General features: G+C 38.8%; 1 protein-coding gene across 1 annotated transcript in view; it reads right to left on the bottom strand.

Annotated features, from left to right (window-relative positions):
- ssp3 (SCAPER domain-containing protein short spindle 3) overlaps positions 1-14,583 on the bottom strand; it is a 408,421-nt gene that overhangs the window by 243,878 nt on the left and 149,960 nt on the right. The window contains exon 8 of the mRNA XM_090377943.1: positions 12,283-13,376. Coding sequence (XP_090234069.1) covers positions 12,283-13,376 — 1,094 coding nt within the window. The remainder of the gene's footprint in view (positions 1-12,282; positions 13,377-14,583) is intronic.

The raw sequence follows: 14,583 nt of genomic DNA, 5'->3' as shown, positions 1-14,583 counted from the left end.
TTGCTGGAACAAACTTCCATCTGTCGTTGTGGAAGTTGATAGGTTGAATAAATTTAAGGAGGAACTGGACAGGCATTTGGAGGGAATGGTGTGATTTTTTTTTTTTTTTTTTGGCTGATGCTGCATAAGCTCATACACTTGCTTTCTTGCATCACATGGCACTACTAATACTTCTACTATCTAGTTCGGTGCACACGTTGTATCACATAACAATGGCGGCAAGTTACAAACGGTTAATCTACAGACACGATGTATTATTTACTTTCCAAATCACGCTATCTAAATTCAAATTAAACTAAAGTATTGTTACTAGGAATATAAAGCAACTCTAAAAAATAAATTAACATGCCAATTTAAGTCAATAAAAAAGCAAAACTTCTCTATTTGCTGGAGCCAGTATAAACTTCGCCTGTTCACATGTACTCTCGTACTCATTCTTTTGTTTTGGATGGGGAAAAAAAATTCTCTTGCTAAGAAATGCCGAAAACACCAACTGATTGCACTGAATACATCCTTCAGGAAAATCCATTGAATATACAATATTTTATACACAGAGAAGTCTTGATTTCCAAATGTTTTAAAAGATATTTTGAAAAATATTCTCGATCAAAATAAGTAATCACATTAAATGCAGACTAAAAAAAGGGGAATTGGATTTTTTTGAAGCTATGCAAGGTAATGGAATCTGATTACCATGTGCTGTTTTTCATGGTGATTGTTGTTTGTTTGTTTGTTATTTGGTTTTTTTTAGGAGCATTAGCAACTAAGGCCATATTGCCCCGGGATATGCGGTGGTCATTTCCGCATCCTCCGTATTTGGTGGTGACGGGCTCGAACCCCGGTCTAATCAAGAAGCATGTGCTACGCACTGTTGCTCCTTCCCACCTGGCTACAGAGGCGCTTTTCATGGTGATGCGTGCTAGTTGTTGAAAGAGCAAGTTTCTTCATGAGTGTACAAAATTATACAAAGAACTTTTTCATGTAATTATTTATAACTGTAAAATAATTTATAATTGTTTATTGATGGTATAGAGCTAAGAAAAACCACATTTCTTCTGATTTATTCCATAATTTAAGTATCAGTAGAAGATTCTCCAGTGAAAAAGATAAGCATCACAAGTCAGTTGAGAAGAGGGAATCCAAGTGGCTGAGAGTAATTCATTACCTGTTGAGAATAAGAACATCCCAAAACCACGTGTTCAAGATGGTGTAGACCTGCTGGTTTTATTTTAATAGGTTAATTTCTGCAGAGATTTAGTAGTGGAGGATTGAGGCGGTATGGCTCAACAGAATGCAGACAGCAGCTTTTTATTTTGGCTGCACACTTAGGTAACAGTGCTTTTCTGGAGAGATAAAGAGCAGACTTGTGGGTTTCAATATATGGACTATTAGTCGGAGATATTCTGAAAACACCAAGTGTAATATGCAATGCATTATGCTGTATAAGATCAAGTCTCACAAGTTACACTCCTCTGCACAGAATCACAGACTGGAGTACCATACAGGATCTAATCAGTGATCTGCATAAGAGCAGTAAGGCGGTGCAATCTGTTCCCCAAAACAGGGCAGATAAAAACTCTTAGAATGTTCACCTTTTTTAGATAGGTAGTATATAAAAATTTAATGTGCTCAAAGCAGTTTAACGTACTGTCAAGGATTAATCCCAAAAATCAGATGTCCTTGACAACTGGGATGGTAAAGATTGATATCTGAAGTTTAGGATCTGTATGCAATTTATGTTGTCTGAAAAAGTGGGTCGTAGCTGTTTTCTGTTGTGAAAGATGATAACCACTGAGCACCGCCCACTTTTGTTGCAGTTGATGTTCAATAGAAATTCTTTTCTGAGAATGGCAAGGAAGAGAGAGATCACTGGTGTAAAGGTAAACCTCAACAGTATTTAGGAGTTCTTTTGTAATGGAATCAATTCTAAGGGAAAAATTGTTGCCCTCAATACAGACTCTTGCGGTACTCGTTCTTCCTTCAAGAATGTCGTAGATTTGGTTTGGTTTGGTTTTTAATGGCGCATTGGCAGCTAAAGCCATAATGCGCCAAGTCAGGTTTAAAATGCTATTAAACATTTTGGTAGCCAAGGCTACCACGTCAAAAAAAAATAATTATTATGTTAAAAAGGTATAAAAGTAAAAGCATAAAAGTTAAATCTTTGTATAAAAATTAATAAATTGTAAAAAGTTAAAAACGTCAGACATATTGTTTCTGTCACCTATAATCTGACTGAGTGTAAATGGCTCAGTCAAATTATTAAAAGCGGTAAAATACAAGTGTCGTGCTTCTATAAAAACAGGACATTCTATTAAAATATGACGGACGGTTAAAATAACATTGCACATCTCGTACATAGGTGGGTCATCCGCCCTCAGCAAGTAGGAATGGGTTAGATGACTATGACCTATGCGGAGCCGAGCAAGAACAACTTCCTCTCTTCGGACCCTGCGTAGACTGGACTGCCATTGCATAATTACAGGCTTGATGTGATGTAATTTATTTGTGGCCTGTCCATGCCAAGAATCTTGCCATTGGGAAAGTAGTTTAGAACGTATTATTTGCCTGTAGTCTGTATAGGGGACTGACAGGCAATAATTATCCAGGGAAATGGCTGATTTGGCAGCGGCATCAGCCGATTCATTTCCCCAGATCCCAATGTGGCTTGGGATCCAGCAAAAACGAATATCGAATTCTAATTTCTTGAGAGAAAAAAGAATCTCCCGGATCCTGGACAGGATCGGATGAGGGTTAAAACTCACCGATACCAGAGCCTGTAACACACTCAATGAATCGCAATAAATTATACACCTCTGGTAGTCGCGATTTTTAATGTGATCTAGGGCTGTTTGTATTGCATGCAACTCTGCAGTATAAATGCTAATTTCTTGTGGGATCTTATAGGATAATGTTTTGTGAGGGAACACAACAGCAGATCCCACATGACATTCTAACTTTGAGCCATCTGTATAGGTTGGCTGAAAGTCAGAATACTGTTGTCTATGTGATGCAAAGAGTTGCTGGTAGACAGATGGCGGTGTAGTAGCCTTCTCCCAGATCTTAAGGGAGAAGTCGCAAGTTGGAAAATAAGCATGCCAGGGTGGAAAGAATTGCCTTGGTGACTGGGCCACGTTGTCTACCATCAAGTTCAGCTCATTCAGCAGCCCTTGAATGCGAATACCAAAAGGTTTGTTGGCAGTCCGACGGGTGTTGTAGAGGTTTTCCCAGCGCGGCTCAAAAACGGATGGCCACGTGGGATGATCGGGCAGGGATTGTAATTTGAAGGGGTACTGTAAGGACAACTGCTTACGTCGAAGAGACAGAAATGGTTCATTTGCTTCAACGTAAAGGCTTCGGACAGGAGATGTGCGAAATGCTCCAGTGGCTGTCTGGATGGCTTGATGGTGGATTGGATCTAACCACCGAAGTGCACTATCTCTAGCAGAACCATAAACCTGAGACCCATAGTCGAGTTTGGAGCGGACAAGTGCTCGGTAAAGACGAAGAAGGGTAGAACGATCTGTGCCCCATGAAGTTGACGAAAGGGCACGAAGGATGTTAAGCCCTTTGACACATCTTGTCCTCAGCTGACGAATGTGTTGTAAAAATGTCAGCTTTTTGTCGAAAATAAGTCCAAGGAATTTGAATTCTGCTAAAACTGGGATGTTATTTTGCCCAAGCCTTAATTCTGGGTCAGGATGAAGATTACGTTTGTGACAGAAGTGTACACAAACAGTCTTCTGTGATGAAAATCTGAACCCATTAGCCAAAGACCAAGCTGTAAGATGATCAATGGTTTTCTGCAGTTGCCTTTCAATGACCCTCATATTGTATGAATGACAAAATATAGCAAAGTCATCTACATAGAGGGCATTGTTTACAGTGGGTGGAAGTTGTTCTGCGATAGTTTATTTTGATTGCGAAAAGCGTGACACTTAGAACGGATCCTTGTGGGACTCCCTCTTCCTGAGAGAAAACTCGAGAGAGGGTAGATCCTAAACGGACTTGAAATTGGCGATTCGAAAGAAAGTTTTTAATAAAAACAGGAAGGTTACCTCTAAGACCAAGGTTATAGAGGTCTTTTAAAATTCCAAATCGCCAGGCTGTGTCGTACGCTTTTTCAATATCAAAGAAAACTGCTACCAAATGCTCGGATTTAACAAAAGCATCACGAATGGAAGTTTCCAATCGGATTAAATGGTCCAGAGTGGACCTATTTCTTCGGAAGCCGCACTGTGTCCTGGAAAGCAGACCGTTTGTTTCTAAATACCATACCAGTCTTGCATTAACCATTCTTTCCAGGACTTTGCACAAACAGCTTGTCAGAGCAATAGGACGATAGTTACTTGGATTGCTAGGGTCTTTTCCTGGTTTTGGGAAAGCAAGGACGATAGCTATTTGCCAGGAATCCGGAAATTGTTTGTGAATAAAAATTCTGTTAAACAGAATTAAAAGGTGATCCTTAGATTGTGGTGAGAGGTGTTTTAGCATTTCGTAGTGGATGTCATCGGGCCCTACAGCACTTGCATGCGTGAGAGCGAGTGCTGCATTTAACTCATCCTGTAAAAAGGGCTTGTTATACGATTCAAGCCCTTTTGAAGAGAAGTTTGGTGGGTTTTTCTCAATTTTCTTTTTCACGGCCAAAAACTCTGCGGGAAAAGATGTTATCGCAGAGATTTTTGCAAATGTTTCCCCTAAAATATTTGCAACTGCAGTTCGATCTGCAATTGGACATCCGTTGTGCTTGAGGATCACTGAAGGGCATGGTGAATATTTTCCCTTCATTTTCCAGATCTTATCCCAGACTACTTTTGAGCTAGCAGCCTGAGTTATGGAAGATGTAAAATGAATCCAAGATTTCCTTTGGCTCTGACATCGTACATAACGCGCTTTCGCACGTGCACGTTTGAATGATATTAAATTTTCAGTCGTGGGATATCGGCGGAATATCCCCCACGCTTTGTTTTGTGCTTTTTTTGCTGCCGTGCATTCTGAATTCCACCAAGGTTTGGGAAATAGTGGGAACCGGCTGGATGATTTTGGGATTGCAACTGCAGCTGCTTGGACAATCGTTTCTGTGATACTGCTTCATTGATTGGCTCCTGACTGACTGTAGCAATGTCAAAGTTTGCCAGATATTGAAAGGCATTCCAGTCAGCCTAATCAATCTTCCACCGCGGTAAACTAAATGGCAGACAGGGTCTACCACTAGTTAGGGTTGTTATCACGGGGAAGTGATCGCTTCCATATGGATTTTCTTCTACCTCCCAAGTAAGTGAAGGAAGGAGAGAAGGGGAGCAGATAGAAAGATCAATGGCAGAGAATGTACGGGTAGGCATGTGGAAGAAGGTGTTTGTTCCCACATTTAGGAGGGAGAGGTCATTGTCAGTGAGCATATGCTCTATGACTCGTCCCCTTCCATTGGTGTTAGCACTACCCCACAGAGTGTTATGTCCATTGAAAAAAATCCCCAAGAATTAAACATGGGGAAGGCAATTGCTTGATAACATCATTAAGGTCTGTCTGGGGGATGTCTATCCCAGGTGGCAAATAGACAGAGCAGACAGTTAATAAGAACCCCACTGAAAGGCGAATTGCTACAGCCTCAATGCTAGTTGTAAGCTGCAAAGGCTGAAATGGGATCTGGTTGCCAATGAGGATTGCGACTCCTCCGTGAGCAGGACCATCCACAATTCTATCCTTACGAATGATGGTAATGTTATGCACAGTGGGGTCATCATTTGCCTTTAAATAAGTCTCCTGTATGCAAAAGCAAGCTGGTTTGTGCTTTTGCAGGAGTGCCTTGATGTCATCAGTATTTTGCCGGAATCCACGACAGTTCCACTGTAGGAATTTAGCCATTATTTTGACTTGGTGGGTCCATCAGGCGGCTTCCGAGGTGCTGAGGGCTTACCTTTTTCAGTTCTGGCTTTCTCCTTCCTGGGGAAGTATGGACGCTGTCCAGTGTCCATTTCCTCCTCAGCGAAGAGCTCCAAAACTGAGTCTTCTTGTACCTCCTTCTGCTTGACATCCATGTTTTCTTGGGTACTAAGTGGTATTTCGCCTTTCTTATTCTTTTCTTTTGCAGTTGCTTTTGTTATTTGTGGAGCATTAGGAGGTACTGATATAGGAGTGGCAGCTGATTGGTCCTTCTGTGCAGGTTTTTGGGAGCTTAGAAGATAACGTGCGAAGGGAGTAAATGATTCTTTTGGAGGGACGGACATGTCCCTCCAAAAGAATCTGGGTGTAGGTAGGTTTTTTGATGTTAAGAGGTTTCACTGCTTTCCTTGCCTCCTGGTACGATATGTTTAGCTCTGCCTTCAGCCGTTGAATTTCTTTTTCTTCTTTCCACCTCTCGCATGCTCGTGAGTAGGCCGGGTGTTCGCTTTCACAGTTAATGCAGGTGGGTTTCCTGGCTGAACATGCTGTTGTTTCGTGGTCCTTTGCACCACATCGAGCGCATGCAAGGACTCCACGGCAGGCCATTTGAGAATGTCCATATTTCTGGCATTTAAAACACCGTAAAGGGTTTGGAACATATGGACGCACTGGACAGTTGATGTAACCAGCTTTAATCTCATCAGGAGGTTTGGGAGAGTTAAAAGTCAGGATAACACTCCTGGTTTTAACAATTTTTCCATCCCTTCGCGCAGTGATTCTCTTGACGCCAGTAACTCCCTGTGGTTTTAATTCGGAGCAGATTTCCTCCTCGGTAACGTCGAGAAGGTCCCACTCCGAAATGACACCTCTTGATGAATTTAGTGTTCTGTGTGGTGTCACTGTTATGGGTATTCCTCCGATTGATGTTACTCGGAGTAGATGTTCAGACTGCCTGTCATTTTTTGTTTCAATCAAGAGGTCCCCAGAACGGAGCCTCTTAACTGACTTGGGTGTACCTGCTAACCCATCCAACCCTTTTTGTATAAAAAAGGGTGACATTTTACCAATCGGTGTTTCGTTGGTGGAATGCATTATTAAGAACCTTGGGACAGGCCCTGATGGTAGTTCGGTTCGCTGCCTCTTTGTAGCAATAATGCTATCTGCCTCTCCGTCAATATTTTCAGATAGGAACTGGGTTGGGGCCCATGAAGGAATATGTTTATCAGGATTCATGGAGTTTTTTAAATTTTTCAGTGCCCGGGCTCCCCACCCACCACGGAGCCCAAAGGGACGTCCACTACCTGGCATGCAATAAATGCGCTCGGGAGTGGAACGCCAGGGCTACCCAGACACTATATCCGCACCGCCGCCAGCCTGAATCCTGTCCCTCGGACCATGAGGGTAGGGGCGTGGCATTGACATGGTTGACCCTTGCAGGCGAGCCTACTAGCCGATTGATCCTAGCCGGGCCTTCCAGGTCTTGTCGAAGCAGGGGCCAAAGTGGTGTATTGAAGCTAGGCCCCTCAACCACCAGGATCCCCCTTTCCAAATTTCCACGGGTCGCAGCGCACGGCAAACACGCCGGATTCCATTGATGTAAGCCTGGAACCTGGGCTGTGGGCATTGGATCCCAGTGATGCTAGTCTGGAAGTCCAGCAGCGTCACTGGGAGGTCCCCTCACCACGTACAGGTGCCCACGTCGAGGGGGGAATGTCGTAGAAAGGGAGTTTTGATGTTGAGCGTGAAAATATCCTTCCTCCGCAGGAAGTTCTAAATGAATATAGGCATGTTTGCCTTGTAGACCAGTGCATGAAGATCACTGAAAATACCATGACACCAGATAGTATCAAATGCTTTCTTTATATCTGGAAACTATAACAAGGTATTCATTTTTCACAAAGGGACTGAAAATTTCAGATTCAGCCTTGATCATGAGATATAAAGAGGGCCTGTTTTGGTGAAAGCCATGTTGACTATTACTCACTAAATGTTGCATTTCAAAGATCCAAACAAGTTGATTGTGGATAAATTTTTCAAGGATTTTACCATGACAAGGCAACTGGAGAGGAACATCAGTCTGTAACTATAAGCACTGGTGGGATCTTTTCCATGCTTCAAAAAGGCCAGAAATGTAGCATGGTGCCAAGGAGTGGGATAATTGTTATCCAGAAAGATTCCAGTATAAAAGACCAGCAGCAGGAGGTTGAGTGATAAGAGAAGGACATTAGTTATTAACTGCACTGCTCTTAGTAGACTAATGTTATCAACAATGAACCCAAAGTCCCTCAGGGTTCATTGCTATATCACTTAATGTTTTTAGTATTTATTAAAAATATTGATGAAAGTATATGAAATTTATTGTCTAAGCTTGATACAAGCGTAATGAAAGTAGTCGGGGTATGCTAAACCAACATGACCTAGATACATTAGACGGATGGGCTAAAAAATGGTAACTGAGGTGTTTTTTTTTTAAATATTGATAAATGCATTGTACTGCATTTGGGTAGCAATAATTGCAAAATAACACTAATTGGGTAGAATCGAACAAAAGGTAGCTGAGAATGAAAAAAAAAAGGGGGGGGGGGGTAATGGTATAGTCTGATATGAAGTTCTTTGAGTAGTGTAGACACTGTGATAGAACAGCTCATCAGTTTCTGTCAATGATAGGCAGAAATTTTGCCAGCAGGAACAAAGAGATGACTATCTCACTGTATAAAGCAAAGATTACACTTTTAGAACTGCACAGGTTTGGAAACTTAATTTTAGGAAGGATGTAGGTTGGTTGAAATGGATGCAGAGCAGAGCAAGAAAATTAGACAGGAGCACAAAACTGTACTCTTACCCAGGAGCACAAAACTGTACTCTTACCCAGAAATACTTCAACACTGTAAATCGCAGTACCTGGAAACTAGGCATCTGCGAGGAGGGCTGGCTGAAATGTTTCAGGAATTAAATATGTTGAGTAAACTAAATTGTGATGGCACCCTTATCTTTTTCAGGAATCAGACACAAGAGATAAATTTAACCTGAAAAAGATGGTTTGTGAAAATTTGGCTGAAATAGGTTTGTAAAAATTTGCTTTCAGAGACTTACTGATTGTTGGAACAAATTTCCATCTGGTGTTGTGTAAGTGCATTTCCAAATAAATTAAAAAAAGGATTCAATAAATTATTAGAAGGGCAAATAAAGTGGTTTTTTTTTTTTTACTGATTTCATATGAGCTTGCTTCCATGCATCATTTTACCACTGCTAATACTATCTTGCACCACACAAACTCAATTTGGCATGCCTTTGTTCTAGAACTAGGAATGCTCTTGTCACATAACTACTGCTTTTCACAAGTAACAAAACTTCTACTCCTTTTTTACCTTTCTGTTCTTCCCAAATACACATCACACACCCATATTTAGGAAGGACACTCGTTTTCCCCTATATCTGGGTAATATGAAGTTCCGTTTAGCTCTATTATGCAGGCATTAGTTGTCCAAAGTAGGAGTTCAAACTTATTCATTTTACTTATAATAATCCTGATATGCTGCAGAGACAGTTCAAGCTAAGTGTTTGTGTATTTGTGTACTAACCTGACATATGTCTTAATTTTTTTATTTTTTTTAAGTTTGTTGATCCAATATTAGCATCTTGTTCATTTTAACACATTGCTCTCTTCAGCACAACGTTCCCACATCGGAACACTCTTTGGCTTTAATGACCTCATACAAGAATGCATGAAATGTGTGACAGTGTTACTTAGACCCAAATCCTGCTGTCAGATTGAGAATTTATGGTTGACTGTAACAGCCATTATCTTCAGATTCAGACATACTATAATGATTTTCTGTTTGAGAAGGAATAGGTACAGTGGATCTATGTGCTACATGTCTCACTGCAGATTGGAAGATGTTAATAAGAAATACCCTGTTTAATTCTACTGTTATACCTTGTGCAAGCATATAATCATCACATGGCAGTTACAGTCATAGCAGACTATAGGAATTCCAAAATGCATAATCCCTTTATTTCCTTGCCTACAATTCTTTCTGGGATTCAACACAAGAATGACAAACTTTGATGCCGAACATTTTTTGATATTTTGGACTTCTACCAATTTGCTTTTGTAAAAGTCCAGATTTTGGGCTTTTACCAGAAAAAATTGTCAAATCCTATGATTTATTAGAGTTTGGGCTTTTGCAGTAATATATACATATTATGTATAAGTTAATAATTTTTTAAAATTTTTTTCAGGTGCAGTAAAAGCCTATGGCTTCCTCAAGATAAGTCATAGATTCCATGACTTATGTTGATAGCTGAAATTCATTCCAGTGTAAACAAAATACACATCCCTAACAGAGTTGATGATGTTTTGCCTCTGTTTCTTTAGAAAACAGCTACCACATGTATAGCAGAATGTCAGGATTGTGTGTGCACCCTCCTAATGACATGTCAGTGAAAGTATGAAATGAGTAAACAAGGTTGCAGAAAAGATCACAGTAAGAGAAGGGAGGAAAAAAGCAAAAAATCATAATAAATAGCACATATAATTTAGGTAGACCTACATGTATACGGATAATATAACCTTTATATAAAATTACATAACTACGTGATGTAAAAAATGTAGCTCATTTCTGGATGGACATACCACACATACTAAAAACACCAATGAATGTAAAAAACAACAAAATTTTTATAAAACAGAATTTTTAAATACAGGCAACCCCTGTATAACACGATACTTCTACAACACGGTTAGAGAATTTCGGTAAACCTTGCATAACAGGGTATTTTTGAGCTTTTGTGCGGGGGAAACCCTGCTACTATGTTGGATGCAATTTTTCAACATTTCCACTCTTTTTGAAGCGTTGACTAGCGAGTCAACGCTGTTGACTCGCTAGTCAAAAAAAATTATTGAGAAATCCCTGCATTTAGTTTGTTGGGAAATTCTTGTGTTACGTTCTATGCTATTGAACTTGTAGAAAAATCTAGATTTCAAAGTTTTATTACTATTGGATAGCACACCAGGCCATCCAAAAGATTTAAGTCATCCAAACATTGAAATTATGTTCCTACCACCACAGCTGAATGAAAGAATTTGTTAATACAACTTCTTTCATTCAGCCATTAGATCAAGGCATTATATCCACCTTTAAAACTCATTACATCAGAAAATCATTACAACAGATTTTGGAAAAAATTGATTCTGAATCTATTGAAGTAATAGAGGCATGGAAATATTTCTCAATTGTGGACTGTATCAGAATCATAGCTTTATTGCTGAAAGAAGTAAACCATCAACGTTAAATGTGTGTGGAAAAATGTATGGCCATAGTCAGTTTGTTCAGGAAATATGATCAAACCGGCAGAAAACGGAATCGGTGCATAGTAGAACTTTCCACGTCAGTAGGAGGGGGAAGTTTTGATGATAGGATTACTGAAGCCCTCGTGGGTAGCACAGTTGATAGAATCGCCCTTCCCCCCACACCGGATGGAAAAGACACAAGTTCAAATCCCGTCAATGACGGGAGAAATTTTTATGGGTCTTTTTCACAACGTGGCTGAGTTTGTCGGTCTCAGGTGAGGGTAGCGTGTTTTTTTATCTCGGAAACTCATGTTTTTTGTCCAGCAAAACAGAAAACCTCAGGACACACGCAATTTATAGACACTATACGCAGAGTAACATGGCCTTAGTTGCCTATGCTCCTAAAAAATAAAAAAAGATATGACTACTGAAGACATTCAAGAATTACTGGTAGAAAAAGAGGCCGGCGAAGCGGATTTGGTGGAAATAGCATCGGGGGTAAAACCAAATCAATTCAGAGGATGAAAATTCACAGATGAAAATGCACAGATGAAAATTCTAAACTTCCAAAGTTTACACTAAAAAGCATACGGGAAGGCATAAAGTTAGCTAAGCAATTAGAATCTTATTTTTTGAATGCACATTCTTCAATGAAAGGAGCCCAAAATTCAAAAGGGAGTTTCAAAAATGCTTAGTTCCGTACAATGAAATTCACAAAGATTTATCAAGCAAAAGCAAACAAACCCAGATTATTGATTTTTTAAAGAGTAGAAGATACACGAAATCTAGAATGGTGTATTTTTGTTAGCTTTTGGAACATAACTCCCTTTTTGTACTTTTTCTTAGTCCCATATAACACGGTTTCACACAACATTTTATAGGAACCTAACTACCGTGTTATACAAGGGTTACCTATATTATATAATAAATATTAAACTTTATTTATATTTTAAGCAAAATACAAATACCAAAGTCATTATACTCCTCATAACTACTGAATTATCATTAAGCTAACTTAATTGGTTAGCAATCTGGTTGAGAGAGAGAGAGAGAGGGGGGGGAGGGAGATAATAGAGAACAACAGATCAAATAGCAATAACAAAACTTACTGTGGTTTCTTGATCATCAGTTAGTATTTCATCACTTTCATCTTGGTATAAAAAACTTTCAATTGTCATTTCTGCTTCGTGTTTCTCCATTACTTCTTCCCTTATATCTTTATCTAAAATATCTTCAGATTCTGATAAAGAATCAGCTTTAGTTATGCTATTTTCTACAGCATTTTCAACAAATTCTGTATGCTTCTCACTTTTTTCCTGAGATGATCTCTTTTTTTTTGCAACTTTATTATTTGAATCCAATAGAAATTCTTTACTTTGTTGTGGTACATTTATATTTTTGCAGTTTTGTGACAGAACATTTTCTTGGTACCTACTGTGCTTATTAGGATTATATTCAATAATATCATCATCTAATGCTGAAGATTCACACATTACATGGTTTTCTCCATCTCCTGCATAATTATTTATATTTTCATTTGTTATTTGTTGATTATATATTTTATCATGTAAGTTGTGACTAGTCTCCTTGTATTGATTTTTTAATGATGTTTTAGAGTTGGAAGGGGATATTTTACCTTTACCTACTGGTACCAAGTTATTTTTACTGTTATTGTGGTTTTTACTTTCCTTTTTTGCTTTTGTTTTGTTATTTGTCCCAATTTCCTTAGCTCCCTCTAACAATCCCCTTGTAGCAAGAGATATGTCCTTATTCTTTTTGCAACACTGTGATCCATAAGACTTTCTATTTTCCTTATTTTCTTTATTTGATGGCTTGGATGAATTATTTTTATCAGCAATCTTTGGCTGTACTAATGGTTTTATTACAGCTGCTTTATTAGTTAATGTCTCTTTTTTATTTTTTTGTAGAACAGTGCATTCCTTTGAATCTTTAGATTTTGACTGACTTTTGTATGAAATTGTATTCTGTTCACATTTCTTGGGAGGAGATGAAGTTGAATTTGAAATATTTCCAATTTTTGTAGCTGAGTAAGATGATGTATGTGAATAAGTAAAACTACCTAATCTGTTCAATTTAAGTGGTAATGAACAAGTAGATGATGTTCCTCCTGAAGGAAACTTCTTTGCAGGTGAGTTTCTTGACCTTGTTCTACCTCGAACAGTTTCCCAACCATCAGAATCATCTATAAATATTTAAATTAGGCAATTATCATAAAACAGCAATTTCAGTACTTTTATGTTATAAACTGGCAAAAAATATGAAACAAATTATTAAATATTTCTTATCACTCAAGTATAGTTAATTCTTGATTATCTAGCAAAGGAATAATTTAGTGAAGAGGAAGAAGAATATATAATTCTCAAAATCACATATCTGGCATTCCAAAAATCAATATACATGTATATGATTTATGGAAAACAGCAACCAAAACAAAAGTTAATATTCTTAAATATACAGGAACTCCCCAACTTACTTAAGGGTTGCGTTCCGCGGAACGCTATGTAAGTTGGAATTTCACCCATGCTTGTGCACCACTCGCAACTGTGCTTGCTGAATTGATTGAATCAAAAAATAAATGTTCGACAAACATGTAATAGAATTATTTATTGTATTTATTCAATTTTTTATCTCATGCACAGGATAAATTACAAAGCATGCAATTTAAAAAATTTAAAAATTATAAAATTACAAAAAAAGAGAGGAGACAGGCATAATGTCAGTAAGTTTTACCTCTCGAGCATCATTGCCAGAATTGACGTCTTCAGCTGATAAGTACGCCGCTGCAGAGGATGAGGGCTGTGTAGCTTTAGAAGGGGTCGGCTGCTCAACCTTACGAAAGAACATATTAATGGATGACGGGACGGTGGCTTTTTTTTTTTCATCGTCGATTTCCTTGTAGCAAGCAAGCATATCATTCACCCCCTCTGTTAACTTTTAAGAATCATTCGTTGTCAGGATCCATCTTCTCAAACCTCGCCATTGTCAATGCAATTTCACGAAATGCCACTGCCATCTCTCTGGTGATGAAGCGTCTCGGCTCCTCATTTGGTTCATCTTGAGCTTTGTCAGCATTTTCTTCTTTCATTATAGCTGCCTGCAAGTCGATAAGTTCTTCGTTAGATAATTCCTTCTCTTCTTTCTCTATTAACTCCTCCACATCTTTGGCATCAACCTCCAACTGAAGTAGCTCTGCAACCTTTACAATCTTATCTGTAACCTCTTCATATGATTCGTCTTTTTCAAATCCTTCGAAGCCTTTTACATGCTGTGGGCATATTTTCTTCCATGTGCCATTTAAACAACTTTTAATAATTTTTGCCCAGGCCTTATTAATGTTTAAGATGCCGTGGTAAATATTGTAAGGCTTCCAAAAGTCTCTTAACGTAAAA

The sequence above is a fragment of the Mastigoproctus giganteus genome, chromosome 7 (genome assembly GCF_048544385.1).
Source record: "Mastigoproctus giganteus isolate SK-2022 chromosome 7, ASM4854438v1, whole genome shotgun sequence".
Classification (NCBI taxonomy): domain Eukaryota; kingdom Metazoa; phylum Arthropoda; class Arachnida; order Uropygi; family Thelyphonidae; genus Mastigoproctus; species Mastigoproctus giganteus.
Note: the sequence above shows the minus strand (reverse complement) of the source record. Positions and strands in the feature narration are given on the sequence as shown.